Raw genomic sequence first — 14,551 nt, 5'->3', positions numbered from 1 at the left:
GTGTATGTGTTCATGTATGTGTGCAAGTGTGTGTGTGTGTGTGCATGTGTGTGTGCACATTGGTATTTTTGTGCCTGTGTATTTGTGTGTATGTATGAATGTGTGTGTATCTGTGTGTGCATGTGTGTGATTATCTATAGTCTTATGTATCACAGTCGATACTTGTCTTGAACTCTTGATCCTTCTGTGCTCAAGTGCTTGGATCAAAGGTATGTAATACCAAGCCTGGAAGGTTGTTAAAACTCATGTTTAGGTATAATTTATAATTTACACATATATAATGTATCCATTTTAGTGTAAAGTTTTAAGAATTTGATAAATGCATTTACTCACATAACAAGTACACTGTCGTCCCCTTAAAATCTCCTATGTGTCCCTTCTTAGACAATTTCACTTTCAACTCAGACTAGCAACTGCCGAGCACAGGTTTTTTTTCTCTAATAGGTCAGAAAGGGTCTGATCTTTAAAAGCTCTTGTAATAAACTCTGTCAGTGTTTTGTAACTCTCGTTTTACTTATAATTAGAGTGTGTCTTAAACGTATTACATAGTTGCTCGGAGCTGGGGCGATGGATCATTTGGTAAAGCACTCGCCAGTACAAGCATGAGGACTTGAGTTTGAACCCTAGAACCCACCTACAAAGTTGGGCTGGGGAAATCCCAGCACTGGGGAGGTAGAGGTGGGTGAATCCCAAGGGATCACTGACCCACCAGCCTAGCCCCAGTGAGCCCCAGGACAATGACAGCACTTGAGGTAGAACACTGGAAACTGACCTCTGGCTACCATACATACGTGTGCCATTACCATCACACCAATACACAATCCTGCATAAACATAGACACAGAAATTATTGTTGTATGTCTTGTTTCTTCTTCTGGAACTGTGTAAACATGAGAAAGGGAAGGAGTTATCTGGTTATTTGTTACTGTATTTTTTTTAAACAATGTTACCCAGAAGAGGCTCACAAATATGATTGCAGGATCAATGAATAAATGTGATTCCACGTTCAGTGGGAAATGACTTTAAATCACTAGTCACTCGTCAAAAATGGTATTCAGGTTATTGTGTCCCAAGTCATATCATTCAAACATTTCTGAAGGGAGTTAAAGTCCCACTTACAACAAATCAGATAGAAACACCGTTTTGCTCATGTGTTTAAAGTTGTTTATTTCATAGTATTTTCACTCCATATATTTTGTAGCAGATCTGACATGATGGCGAGGCTCAGGAGCAAGATCACGAAGTCTTCAAAGTCCAGCTTCTTTTCTGTGTGCTCATCAAGCTCAGAAAGGAGGTCTCGGGATTTTGGCTTGGTTTCTTCTCTCTGAAAATAAAGAAGTGAGCCTTCCTTGTGTATAAACTTCATATTTAGAGATGCTGATGAACAATGCATATGTAATTAGCAATCTAGCATGGCTCCTGCCATCACATAAGCATTGAGAAAATCCTCCCGTGACATGTCTCTGAAATCCTTCCACTGATCTCCCCGCATATGTACTTCCTCTATACCCAGAGAATTAAGTAACTTGCTTCAAAGCAAGCAGCTTGTTCCGTGGAGCTAAGATTTGTGGCCTTATCTGCCTGATTCCAGAGCCATACTCTTAACTAGCAAGTCACTCTGCCTTTCTTTAGAGGCAGAACTTTCTATGTTTCGGGATTTTAAATATATCATCTCTTCACTATAGGAGGTACCGCTTATGTGTTCGCTGGACTATGAGATTATTCAGAACCGCAGAATAAACGGTTCTAAAAAGAAAGCACATTGCTTTGTGCAATTGTTCAGCATTCAGTCTGATTGTCTGTCGGACCTAGGCACATAGCTGTCACACATAGACTGTGGGAAAACATCTGAACAGCAAAGAAATGGAGAGCCCTTTCAGTTTCAAACCTTTCAAACAACAGCTGGAAACTTTGACATTAAGCACAGAAATGTCATTTGAGTCACTCTGGTGCATAGCTGGGTGTGCATTCTGTTTAACCACAAATGCTCATCTGTGCACTGGCTGCAAAAGTTCCAGCAATGCCTGAGACACTTTTGGAAAGATGGCACATTCTGTTACAGTCTAAACCCATCCTTGTCTAAACCCATCCTGTGTCTATGCCGACTGTTCATAGGCCACATCTTTACCCTGTGTCAAAGGAGCTCTTGACTATTTGCTACAAGAAAGCTGAACACTTCTTGGAAAGGGTCAGTTCAATAAAAAGATTCTCCTGTATGACTGCCCAGCTTTCCCAAAGATCATGAAAGCATAAGTCTCTCTGTTCCCTTTGTTCTGCATATGGAAGGATCAGGAGGCTGCCGAGCTCTAGTCACTGACGAGTTAACCAGTCATTTTGTTTTAATATCTTCTAAGCAATGCTCACAGGGTCTAGGGTTGTTTTTTTTTTGTTTGTTTGTTTTTTTTGTATTTTTTAAAAATATTTTACTGGTGAATATGTATTAAGACTGGAAATTGTGCTTAGGCTTATGAGAAGGTAACATTTCCTTTAGGACCTAGGTTTAGCAAAACAGCATAACACATTTTACCAGAAGATCCCTCACCCCCTTTGTAGAGGGTTTAAAATATTGGTTCTCAACCTGTGGGTCATGACCCATTTGGAGTCATGATCATTTCACAGGGATCGGAATGAGGTAATTACATTATTATGATTCATAACAGCAGCAAAATTAAAATTATGAAGTAGCAAAGAGTAATTTTATGGTTGGATGTCACCACAACACGAGGAACTATTTGATGGGCACTAGTGCTCACACATCTATCTTAGACAGAGAGCTTCACTGTTGGGCTAAGGCAGGGTTTTCGTTTCTCATGTTTGGCCAAGCGTAAGCAGCACCATTGATCCAGAGGATGCCCTTGGATGAACCATCCCCTCTGTTGCCCTGAAATGAGGCTTGGCTTCCTGGATCTGCTCACCACAGCGATTACGTTCAGACATGGGTGTGTCTGCTGCAGAAACTGGCTACCCCGATTGGTTTTACCCACACTGCAGAACACCAAGCTGGGGGCATCTTCCCTAATGAATGGTATTTTTAGAAGGAAGACAGTTTTTATCAGTGATCCCACTCACTCCTCCTTATGCTTGCTAAATGCCCTCCAGAGATCTGACCCCCAGATGAGCACGTTTGTTCTTTCTGGGATCCATAATTTATTTTGGTGACAGACGCAGGCAAATGTGACAACAGGACTAATCCCCACCCCTTTGTTTAAAAGCCTCCCCCCAGCAGTTTATCTCAAGTTCTACAAGGATTTCTGCTTAAAAACGGTTTTCCTTAAAAGTATTTGTAAAACATGCAGGTATAATATGGAATATTTAGAAAAATATTTTAACAAGAAAAATGTAAGCATAACTCTCAAAGAATGATAAGCCTCATTGCCATTACTTTCTACGTGTGTGTGTGTGCATGTGTGTGTGTGTGTGTGTGTGTCTGTTTGTCTGTCTGTGTAGAAAGAGTGGTATGAGTGTGTTATGTATATTTGATATGTGAGCATGTATGTGTAAGGCGGGTAGGTGTGTATTTGGAAGTCAGAGGACGATGTCGTGTTCGTCTTCATCTTCTGCCTTGTATGAATCAGGGTCTCCTTTTGCTTACCATTCAATACACCCACATAGGGGACCAGGGTGCTTCTGGGGATTCTCCTGACTCCAACTCCCATCTTATCCTAGGACTGCTGGGATTACATTTGCTCGCCATGATGGTTACTGAGGATTCAAACTCAGGCTCTCATGCTTGCGTAGCAAGTGTTTTACTTATTGAGTCACCTCTCCAGATCCCTGAAGTCATTCTCGTATATGTTATATCATTGCATATGCATTCTGTCTCTCTCTCTCTCTCTCTCTCTCTCTCTCTCTCACACACACACACACACTCACACACACACACACACACACACACACACACACACACACACACTCACACACACACACAAACACTCATACACACACTCACACACACACACACACTCACACACACATACACACTGACACACATACACACATGTTGATAGAACTATAGGTTCACTGGAAATTATAATCTTGATCTGGTTCTTCCAAGTAAGTGTTATTTTATATACTTAATACACTAAAACCATGTACATATACACACAGTTATAGAAAGACAATTGTTATCTTTTTAATATCTCAGACCACACTAAGAATTTACAGACAGCTCTTATACATTTTGTTAGACTAGGCTCTTGCTCGTCACAGGTAGCAGAGTAAATCTTGGTGGTTTAGGCTTGGGTATCGGCCATTTTTTCTTTCTTGTAAGATTTCCATAGGCCAGTATTGCCCAAGGTATAAACTTATGCATATGACATCATGCAAGTCAATGTAGAAGGTGTCAGAAAAATTAAATCATATAGTAGTTAACTCTTACTCATACTTCAAACACTATATTTATTTAATGTTCAGAATTCCTTCTTTGGTTTCTCACAGCAAGATGATCCGAGTATTTTGCCATTTGAATACATGCTCAGAGATTCAACTGGTATTGCCGCTCTGAGCCACTGTGCCCACATGTTAGCTCGTTCATCAAACTCAGTGGACAACCTAGATATAGGAGATACTCAATAGATATCTGTTGATTGAAATAAAGCTATGGCGCCCTGGAGCTAGAGTTCTTGCTGTTGGGTGTGAGGCTCCTTTATTCATGCAGTTAATTCTCTTACCTCGGTGAAATTCCTAAATTGGGTTTGAAGCAGATTCTTGGCAGTGGCTTTCCCAAGTTTACCATCAGGATCAGAAGCGTTTCTGAAAACCAGAGCAATAGTAGCCATGGCCTTTTCCAGATCTGAGCCCCTTTTCAAAGCTAGGAGAGAAGAAATGCACAGCGAGGAATCAGACTGAGAATGATGCTTTGTGCAGACACACAGATGTGTCTTCTACAGGAAATGTGGGGAATACGTTGGAAATTGTATGTCAGTATGACCCAGTGCTTGTGCAATTGTCCCTCTTCTTAGAGCGCGATTCGGGATTATCTGACTGCATCTTTAAGCAAGAGAGCACAAAGGTTCCTTTTATAGCATTTGAGCTAGTAGAGCTTGCTTACCATGTGGCCCTGGGAAAGCCCCTTACTTCACTGAGCCTTGGTTTTCTAAGATGCATTTTCATTCAGTGGCTCAGAAAATATTTACTGAGCACCTACTGCATGTTATTCTTACCTTTTGGTATTAAAGAGATATCATGTAAAGACTTCAAGTCCCATTCTTGAGCAATTTATATTCTGTTAGAGATGGAGCCACTTCATGTAAGTATGACAAGAGTAATGACATCAGGGTAAGCTATGACTTAGTAACATTGCAACGAGTCTTTCCCTCAAACACTGTGATGTTCTGTAGTTTCTCTGATTTACAGTCCTTGATGCAGAGGACGGTGCTGAATCCTTCCTTCCCAGTGGGCAGCATCCAACACATACAGAGATACAAAGACCCATTCGAACAACTCTATACAACAATATATCTACGAGGACAAGACAAGCCCACGTTATAGCTGTGCCATGTTGAACTTCCTCTCCAACCAGACAACACTCTCTATGAAGCCAGAAGCCGTTCCTTTGTTTTTCTCCCTATATTCCCATTAGTACCAATGTCTACTGCGTAGTAGGGCTAGTCAATGCCATGAGTGAAGAGCAACAGATTTCACAGCTGTCAGTTCAGGCAATTTGCAGACATCACGCATGCTCAGTTAGAGGAAGGCTCAGCACACTGAAGTGACAAGATTGGATATGACCTCTGCTCATATGTATCTTATGATGTAGTAGATAAATAAACATTAATAAAGAGGGTACATATAAATAAAAATGTATATTTGGGTTTTATATATTTAATAATGCATGAAAAAATCTGTTCTTTTCTTCCTCTCAAGCATTTGACTTTGTCACTATTTTTATTGTAGCCACTTTGACAGGTGTTAAGAATATCTTAATATGCTATTTGTTTGGACTTCTAATGACTAACTATGCTAAAAAAATCTTTGTGTGTGTGTATTTACCATCTGTGTACATTTCTTGATGAGATATCTATTGACGTCTATTAATGAGTTTTGTTCATATTTAGATTGAAAGTTTAGAATTTTTGATTTTTGAAAGTTCTGTATCTACTTAAGATATGTCATTATCATAGCATAAGAGGTTTTCAAACATTTTCTCCTAGTCTGTAGATTATTTTTTAAATGTCTTCTTTTAATGTATGTGCATGTGTGTGTGTGCGTGTGCGTGTGTGTGTGTGTGTGTGTGTGTGTGTGTGTGTTAGGAAGGATGCATGTGTTTCATGGTGTTTGTGTGTGGAAACAGTGAACAACTTTAGGGGTCAGTTTCTCTTGCCATGAGGACTGAACTATGTCAATAGGCTTGCATGACCTATGTCCCCATGTCCCACCTGCCCTCTTTTAATTTTTTCAGCAGGGTCTTTTTCAGGGGAAAGGTATTTTTTGGATGGGTCCAATTTCTCAGGATTTTTCTTTTCAAATCATTTGTTTTATTTTTCTCCTAAAAGATTTCTCTTTCTCACCCCCACCTCACAAAACAACAACAAAAAAAAAAACAAACAGACAAAAAAACCCTTATGTTCCCTTTAGTTAATAATCTATTCCAACTCAATTTTGAGTAAAGTAGGTGACTCAAAGTGCTGTCTTGTTCTTGCTTCTGGAGATGACCCATCACTCCAGTACCAATACTTAAAATCATTTGCTTCACTGAACTGTTTTTGTCAAAAGTTGGTTGAGGATCTAGAAAGACAACTCAAGAGTTTAAGAGCACTGGCTCTTCAGAAGACTCGGGTGCCATTTCCAGCATGGCGTCTCACAGCTGCCATCTAACATTTCCAGAGCGTCTAACACCCTTTTCTGGCCTCCACAGGCATCAGATACACACACATGCTATACAGGTACATGAAGGAAAAAGCCCACTCACATTAAATTAAAAACAGCAGCAGCAGCAACAACACAGGTCAAAGAAGAAATCAAAGACTTTAACGTAACACCCAAAATGTAGAGAAAAACAGGCATTTTCTTTGTCTTTTTCTTTTGAGACAGACTCTCTCTAGCCCTGACTGTGTTGGAACTCACTCTGTAGACAAGGCTGGCCTTGCACTCAGATATCCACCTGCATTTGCCTCCGGGCTGCTGGGATTAAAGGTGTGTGTAACTGTTCCAAGCTGAGAACTTTCAGGGAATTGGCTACAGGAGCACATCCAATAATCCTAAAAGTCGATAAAATTGGGTTGTGTACCAAGAGAAAAACCTCTGTACAGCAATAGAAACCATTTCCAGAGCAAAGCATAGCCTATAGAATGGTAGAAAGTCTGTGTCTGACAGGTATTAGTGTCTGGAACCTATAAGACCTTCAAATTCAATGGATGGAACTAGAAAGTATCATCCTATGTGAGGTAACTCAATCACAAAAGAACACATGGTAAGCACTCACTGATAAGTGGATATTAGCCCAAAAGCTCAGATTACCCAAGATACAACTCACAAACCACATGAAGCTCAAGAAGATGGAAGATTAAAGTGTGGATGCTTTAAATCTTAGATGTGAGAACAAAAATACTCACAGAAGGAAATACAGAGACAAAGTTTGGAGCAGAGACTGAAGGAAAGGCCATCCAGAGACTGCCCCACCTGGGGATCCAGCCCATATACATACAGCCACCAAACCCAGTCACTACTGCTGAGGCCAAGAAGTGCATCCTGACAGGAGCCTGATATAGCTGTCTCCTAAGAGGCTATGCCAGAGTCTGACAAATACAGAGGCAGATGCTTGCAGCCAACCATTGAACTGAGAATGAGGTCCCCAATGAAAAAGTTACAGAAATGACTGAAGTACCTGAAAGGGCTTGAAACCCCATAAGAAGATTAAAATACAAATCAACCAGACACCCCAGAGGTCCCTGGATCTAAACCATCATCCCAAAAGTGCACAGGGATGGACCTATGGCTCCATCTGCATATGTAGCAGAGGATGACCTTGTGGGGCATCAATGGGAGGAGAAGTCCTTGGACCTGTCAAGGCTTGATGTCCCAGTGTAGGAGAGTGTCAGGGCAGGGAGGTGGGAGTGGGTTGTTGGTGGGGGGGAGTACCCTCATAGAAGCAGGGGAAGGAGGAAAGGGATAGCAGGTTTCTGGAGGGGAAATCAGGAAAGGTGATAACATTTAAAATGCAAAGAAAAAAAGAAAAAAAGTCAGCTAATGAATAAATGGACCAATAAGCTGCATAGGTGGTAATCAAAGGAAGAAATACAAATGATTCAGAAGTACTGGTAAAAGTTCAAAAGTCTGTATAGGGGCAGATCAATGAGGGAGGGAGCCAGGAGGGAGGGAGGAAGAGAAAGAGAAAAGGAGGGAGGGATAGAATGTACATATGTGTGATTGTGAAACACACACACACACACACACAAACACACACACACACACACACTGGAGACAGAAAGTGAGAGAGAGAGAGAGAGGAGTGGAGGGGATAGGGTAGGGGGAGGGGAAGGGGAGGGGGAGAGAAGGAGAGGGAGGGGGAGAGAAGGAGAGGGAGAGGGAGGGGGAGAGAAGGAGAGGGAGAGGGAGGGGGGAGGGGGAGAGGGAGAGAGAAATGTGCCATTTTCAGACCTCTGGTCAATTCCTTGAGTCTATGTTCTATACCTTTGCTGACATTCTACTGTCTTGGTAACAATAACTATAAACAAAATCTTACCAATCCAGAGAGTGACTCTTGTTGCTTCATGCAGTATCCATATTGCTGCTTGGATATTTAATACAACTTGCACTAAAGACCAGTTTGGAGGCAAACCAATGTCTGGTTTTTGGCAAGCATTTGGTTTCTCCTCCAAACCATCATTTCATCAGTGAAGAGCAGGTAGGTGACAGGTCACCAGACAGAGGGAGAACTGGGATTGGAAATGTCACAAATCTGAGCTGATGCACTCAGGCAACTGTCTGTTTGCTCTGCTTCCTGTTGAATCTGCAATGCTTTGTACTAGGTCTTGCAAAAATTTGCTAAGTGAATGGCCATGCAACTTACTTTACATTCCTCTTCCACAGACTCCCTTTCCTTTCAGAGTCCTGGTTTTATGCTGTTGTGATTAGTGCTTGTAACTTCTGTTTTTCCTGATCTGAAATGCCACCTTCCCAGGGATGCCAGCCTCAGAGAAATAGCCCTCAATTCTTAGCTCTTTTTTGCCCCATTCCTAGCTATTTCTTCCCCCAATCTCTGCTGCTTCCAGGAAGTGTCAAGCATTTTACTGCTCACTAAATACTGGGGCCTGGGCATATTTCTTATGCCTCCCGGTCTGTCCGTCTATATGTGTGTGTGTGTGCATGCATATGTACACACATTCTGTGCTACTTTATCCATTTTTAATAATCTTGACAATATCAAATTTAAAATGCTAAAGAGTGAATCTTATGTACGATGTCTGGTTTTGAAGAAGCGGTTGCCTAGAAGGAATATATTAATTTTTTAGGAAATAAATCCATGGATAATTTGGACTGGTCAGTTTATTGATCAATAATCAAATATAGTTAGATATAGTATAGGAAGAGTCTGAGACTGTCCTTGGAGGACAGCAGTTGGTGGTACTCTGCTGGATGTGCCTGCCTGGTGAGGAAGGAGTAATTCTCAGGCTCTCAGCAAGTTCCTTAATGACTGGCACCTTCCTTTGTTATATGTTTCAGGGGCCTTTCAAGCATAATCTTATTTAGTGCTTCCTCACACCCACAGGGGTGGGTACTATTTGTGTCTTAGATTTATATATTAGAAGCCTACTCTTGGAGAGATTATGCAGAGTCACTGCTCAGAGGTTGAAGGGTCTGTCCAACTGTGATGCTGACAGAAAGAGTAAATCTGTGCACAGTCCCATGCTGGTTGGGGAAGCTAGGCATTTCCCAGCCCTGGTAGAGTTCAAGTCTGCTTCTCTGAATGGGACTCCATCTGGACTACACAACTTCACATTCTTATCCTACCTCTCTTAAAAGACTGCACACATTTTTTTCTTTTCCAACTGTAAAATAGCATATGCTCATGGTAAAAAATAGAACTGGAAATATTTAAATTAAGAGATAGAAAAGAGTTGTTTGTCCTACCAATGTGGAAGATATCTCCCTAAAGGGTTTTTTGTGTCCCATCTTCACAGTTTGCTTCTTCCCTTAATCAACCCAGCAGGCTGCTGCCTAACTTCTCTCTGTCTGACAGACTCATGCATTAGCATTGGAAGCTTATTTTAAGGGACCACTTCGGGTCAGAAAAGCAAAGGCTAGTATATTGGCAGCTCTTATCGACTGTCTTGTCTTTGGGATTTGGGCATGGGCATGGCTGAGAAACAGCTCTTTAGGACAGCTTTGTGTTACCCTCTTCTTTTCCATAACCCATTGGAGTGGATTTTGAACTATGTACAGTTCATTCCGACTCTATGCATCTCACAAGAATGTAAGCATTTGATTTGGGCTTCAAGACATCACTGACCTCTTAGAGTAGATCACAGCAGTGAATACTCTTCCCTAGGTAATGGATGTGACTCAACTCATTTAATGCTTGGGTCAGTCCTTTGAGGTAGGTCCAGTTTACAGATGAGGAAACTGAGGCATAGCAAGATTAAGTCAAAAACCCAAAATGGCTCCTTTCTCAAGTGCTCACTCCTTCTAAGAGTTGTTTTTCAGGAAACTATTCTTCTGGAGTCTTTCCTAGAACAAGCCCCTCTGTCGTACTTCTCTTATACCCTGAACATACCATCTCCATAACTGTCACACTTGAAACTTGGTATTATCTCAGTGGTGTCCTAGATCAGTGTCACTCAAGAAAATACACTACAAACCACGATAGTAATTTAAAATATTCTCGTAGACAATTTAAAAAGACTAGGAAGAAAAGAGTAAAATTGATTTTAATAATATATATTACTCAACTCAATATATTAAACGTTTCAACAGGTAGTTAATACTAAGTTCATGAGATTTTATACCCCATAATTATTAATTTCTTTCAGCTTTATAATCTCTATTCAAATTAAGTATTGCCCCAGTAGCTCTGTGTGTACCATGAGGGATAGGACAGGTCCAAGCTAAGAGTGACACCATTGTAAGTTCTTTAGAATTCTTCACACACCCTGGCATGTCGTGGGTATCAGAATACAGGCAATAAGTGTGTTAAACTGAACTGACAACTTCAGAGCCATTTTCTGTGTTTGTCTCTTTCTTTTCCGTAAAGCACGGGGCAGAGCACATTAAGCACTAGATTTGGTGAAATCCTAACCAGTTACTCACATAGAATCACCACACTTAACTCCAAGAGGTGTCAGAACCACGTCCATTTTGAATTTTTCTCTTGTAAGTCACCTTCTCAAGAGGAAAAGAGGCATCTTGTTGAACACACATCTTCTGCCCTAGCAATTCAAGTAGTGTAGACAGATTTGCCAGTTTATAAGGCCCTGTTCAATACTCCCCAGGCCAACAACTCCCCTAATACTCTACTACCCTGGTATTAAATCCAGATATGTACTTACCCTTCATCACTAACCCCTAAACTCCCAAAGAGCGAAAGTCCAAACAGCTGGGAGAGAAAAAGAGTCTCATGAACGTTTGACATTTTCTCCAGAGCTTTCTCACATCTTGGACATTCTTCATCTTATTAATTTTAACTCCTGTACTTCTCTGTTCTAGAGCAGGAGCGACGTACATGTCAACCATGGCTTACCTTTTATTGAAGCCAGTTGTTTAGATATGGAAACACTGCCAACAAAGTAAAAGGAACACAGTGATTTTTAAGGCCAGACATGCTTGATGTCTGCATAATGCAATGCATGATTTAAATGATCGTTTTCAACAGATGTCCTTGCACGTACTCGACACACACTAAAAAAGTGCATGACCATGACTGGCCGTAGCCCACACATCCACATATTCTTGGTTCTTATATGGCCCTGACTTCAGTTCCTTCTACTGGTTAAGGAACAAAGGAGAACACTTTATTTTTGGGGGCTTCTCTGTGCCCAAGATGATGGAGGGCAACAGTACTTCTGAGCCCTAGGAAGCCACTTGTAGATGCTGGGGTGTTCATCCTTCCATGTTCCTACATGCCTAAATGGAGTGAAGCTGTCACAGACCTGGAACTCCACTCACATAAGGAAGGAAAATAAGAAATTCTTGTTTATACGACGGTCTAGACTGCTAAGGTTTTAAGCGCATTCCCTCTAACTCTTTAGCTTCCCTCCCTCATCTGGGAATGAACTGCATTAGTGGGTGGTAGAGACATGTTCTCCTGCAGGTTAGGGTCTAGCGAGAAAGACGGCTATCAAACAGGCAATGCCTCACTGAGCCAGAGAAATTCATTCAAAGACAAAGGCTAACTTTGTCAGGGTAATGGAAGGGGCCTAGTGAATTAGTGAAGGAGGAGGAGGAGTGCTTCCAGCAGAGGGAGCACTGTGCTGAGGGACTCCCTGAAGTAAATAATGGCTGGATGGGAGAACTCAAGCAAGCACATAGTTGGAAACTAGAGAAAGGAGACAGTCGGGAGAAGATAAGGATGGTGTCCAGGGTTAGGACCCGAGAATACTGGGACTTCAAGCCTCAGAAGGCAAGGCAAGTGGGGACTACGTGTCAGAGGTATATTGGGGAAATATTTCACCTGCCACTGATGTAGGTAGAACGTAGCCCTGTGGGAGACAAGAAGAGGACAGCTGCTTTCTAAGCAGTACATCAAATTTTGCATGATTTTGCATTTGGATTTGGCGTCAAGTAGTAGGGGTGTTACTGATTCTTGGTGGGGAAACTTTACTTTTCTCCCTGGCTCCCTGCCTGCCTGGCTACCTCTACCACATATTAGGACCCCCAGGCTCTTCTCTGTGAGTTCTGAAACCTCTGCACCATGAGGATGCATGGCAGGATCCTTTCTCTTTTCACAATGTGCACTTAGGATGGAGAAGGTGCTATCTTTTCTCTTTTCACAATGGGCACTCAGGGTGGAGGACGTGTTGTCTTTTCCCTTTCACACTGTGTACTTGTCACATGGCATGTGTTGGTTTTTGTCACCCTGATTGATTTCCTGTCTCTGCCATTAGAAAGTGAGGACCCTGACAAGCTGGAGCTCCACATTTTATCCCCACACATCCCACCTCTCGCCCGGCAGAATACATTACTCTGGTTAAGTGTTCCACACAGCTTTTGGAAATAAAGTTGGTATCCTAAATGGGATTCCACGAAAAGGAACACTTTTCACTTGTTAGACCCAGTTTGCACATTTGAATAATGCGAAAGTTTCTACCATCAAAGACACTTTTGAAGATTACACTGTACAATAGAAATCAGGACCAAGTTTAATTTGCAAATATATCTTGAGAGGCAATCAAAGATCTTTGTGTAATTCCGTATTTTCAGTTCACAGGCAAAGCTTCAAGTTTGCTCTTTTTGTTTCTCCATTTTAAGTTTAATCTGAACTTGGGTGGCTATAGACAGCAGGTTTTCAACTTTGTGGCTACCAACTTATTGATATGAATAGACTGGAACTGTATCCACAGTTTTCCTGAAACCCAGTAAATGGGAGTCAAATGTCACTGACCTTTTAGGCATTTTGCTATGTGCTGAAATGGCTGCTGGGGCTTCAGAAGGACTGGGCTCTCCTCTGGAGTGGTTTGTGTGGTCCCGGGTGCTGTGCATACAGCCACGTATACTCTTGCTTCCCCTGTTGTGCAGCGTCCCTTCCTAAGCAACAATCACCTGCTCACTGTTACTATTGTCATTCAGTCCATGGCAACTGAACAATGACACTTGAAAAACTTTCAGTGTTACTGTATGTAGGTGCTGAATCATATGTTTAATCAACATTTGAGTGTCTCTTGTGAGTCACTTGCTATGCAGGGTTCTGGGGACACATTATGACAGGATTTGAGACAAATCTTAGCCTCAGTGTGTTTACCAGAATGACTAACATTAGTCAGGTAAGCGTTTAAAACATGGTAGCTGTGAGGAGCTGTAAGTCAAGAGGTCAGTCAGCCCCCAGGTGAAGCATCCTGAAGGCCACAGGTCGCTGTTACTGATGGACAGTGTAGCTTTTTGGAAGCTGAAGAGAAGGATGCTGACTCGGCTACACAAAGACATGCAGACTACGGTGGAGGGTTCTGCGTCTAAGTCAAAACAATGGGAACCCATTTGTAAGGTTAGTGAAGCCAGATTCACATTTTCGATTCCTTATCTCAGTTGAATGAGTCTAATTCAGAGACAACGTGTCCAGTAATTGCTGAAGTCACTGGTGAGGGGATGAGAGGAAACAGGAAGAGAAGCTGCGAAAGTTATCATTCAGGATGCACACTGGCCTGTCACTGCTGTCTTTGGTCAATACTGACTGTCTCATCATGCTTCTTGCTTCTATCTATCTATCTATCTATCTATCTATCTATCTATCTATCTATCTATCTATCTATCTATTTATCTATCTATCTATTGACAGACTTTCTCTGTGTAGCCTTGGATGTCCTGGAACTCAATCTGTAGAACAGGCTGACCTTGTGCTCAGAGTTCTGCTAGACTTTGTTTCCTTAGTGCTGGGATTAAAGGTGTGTACTACCACTGACTAG

At 41.7% G+C, this 14,551-nt stretch overlaps 1 protein-coding gene across 1 annotated transcript; it reads right to left on the bottom strand.

The window, feature by feature from the left end:
- Positions 1-442: 442 nt before the first annotated feature.
- Sntn (sentan, cilia apical structure protein) lies at positions 443-13,662 on the bottom strand. The gene is made up of 4 exons (XM_032918277.1): positions 13,537-13,662; positions 11,677-11,711; positions 4,670-4,809; positions 443-1,323 (listed from the first exon to the last, which is right to left on the bottom strand). Exons 1-4 carry the CDS (start codon positions 13,632-13,634, stop codon positions 1,165-1,167), a joined length of 432 nt encoding a protein of 143 aa, XP_032774168.1. The 5' UTR covers positions 13,635-13,662; the 3' UTR covers positions 443-1,164.
- Positions 13,663-14,551: the final 889 nt, after the last annotated feature.

Source organism: Rattus rattus, chromosome 12 (genome assembly GCF_011064425.1).
Source record: "Rattus rattus isolate New Zealand chromosome 12, Rrattus_CSIRO_v1, whole genome shotgun sequence".
NCBI lineage: Eukaryota > Metazoa > Chordata > Mammalia > Rodentia > Muridae > Rattus > Rattus rattus.
Note: the sequence above shows the minus strand (reverse complement) of the source record. Positions and strands in the feature narration are given on the sequence as shown.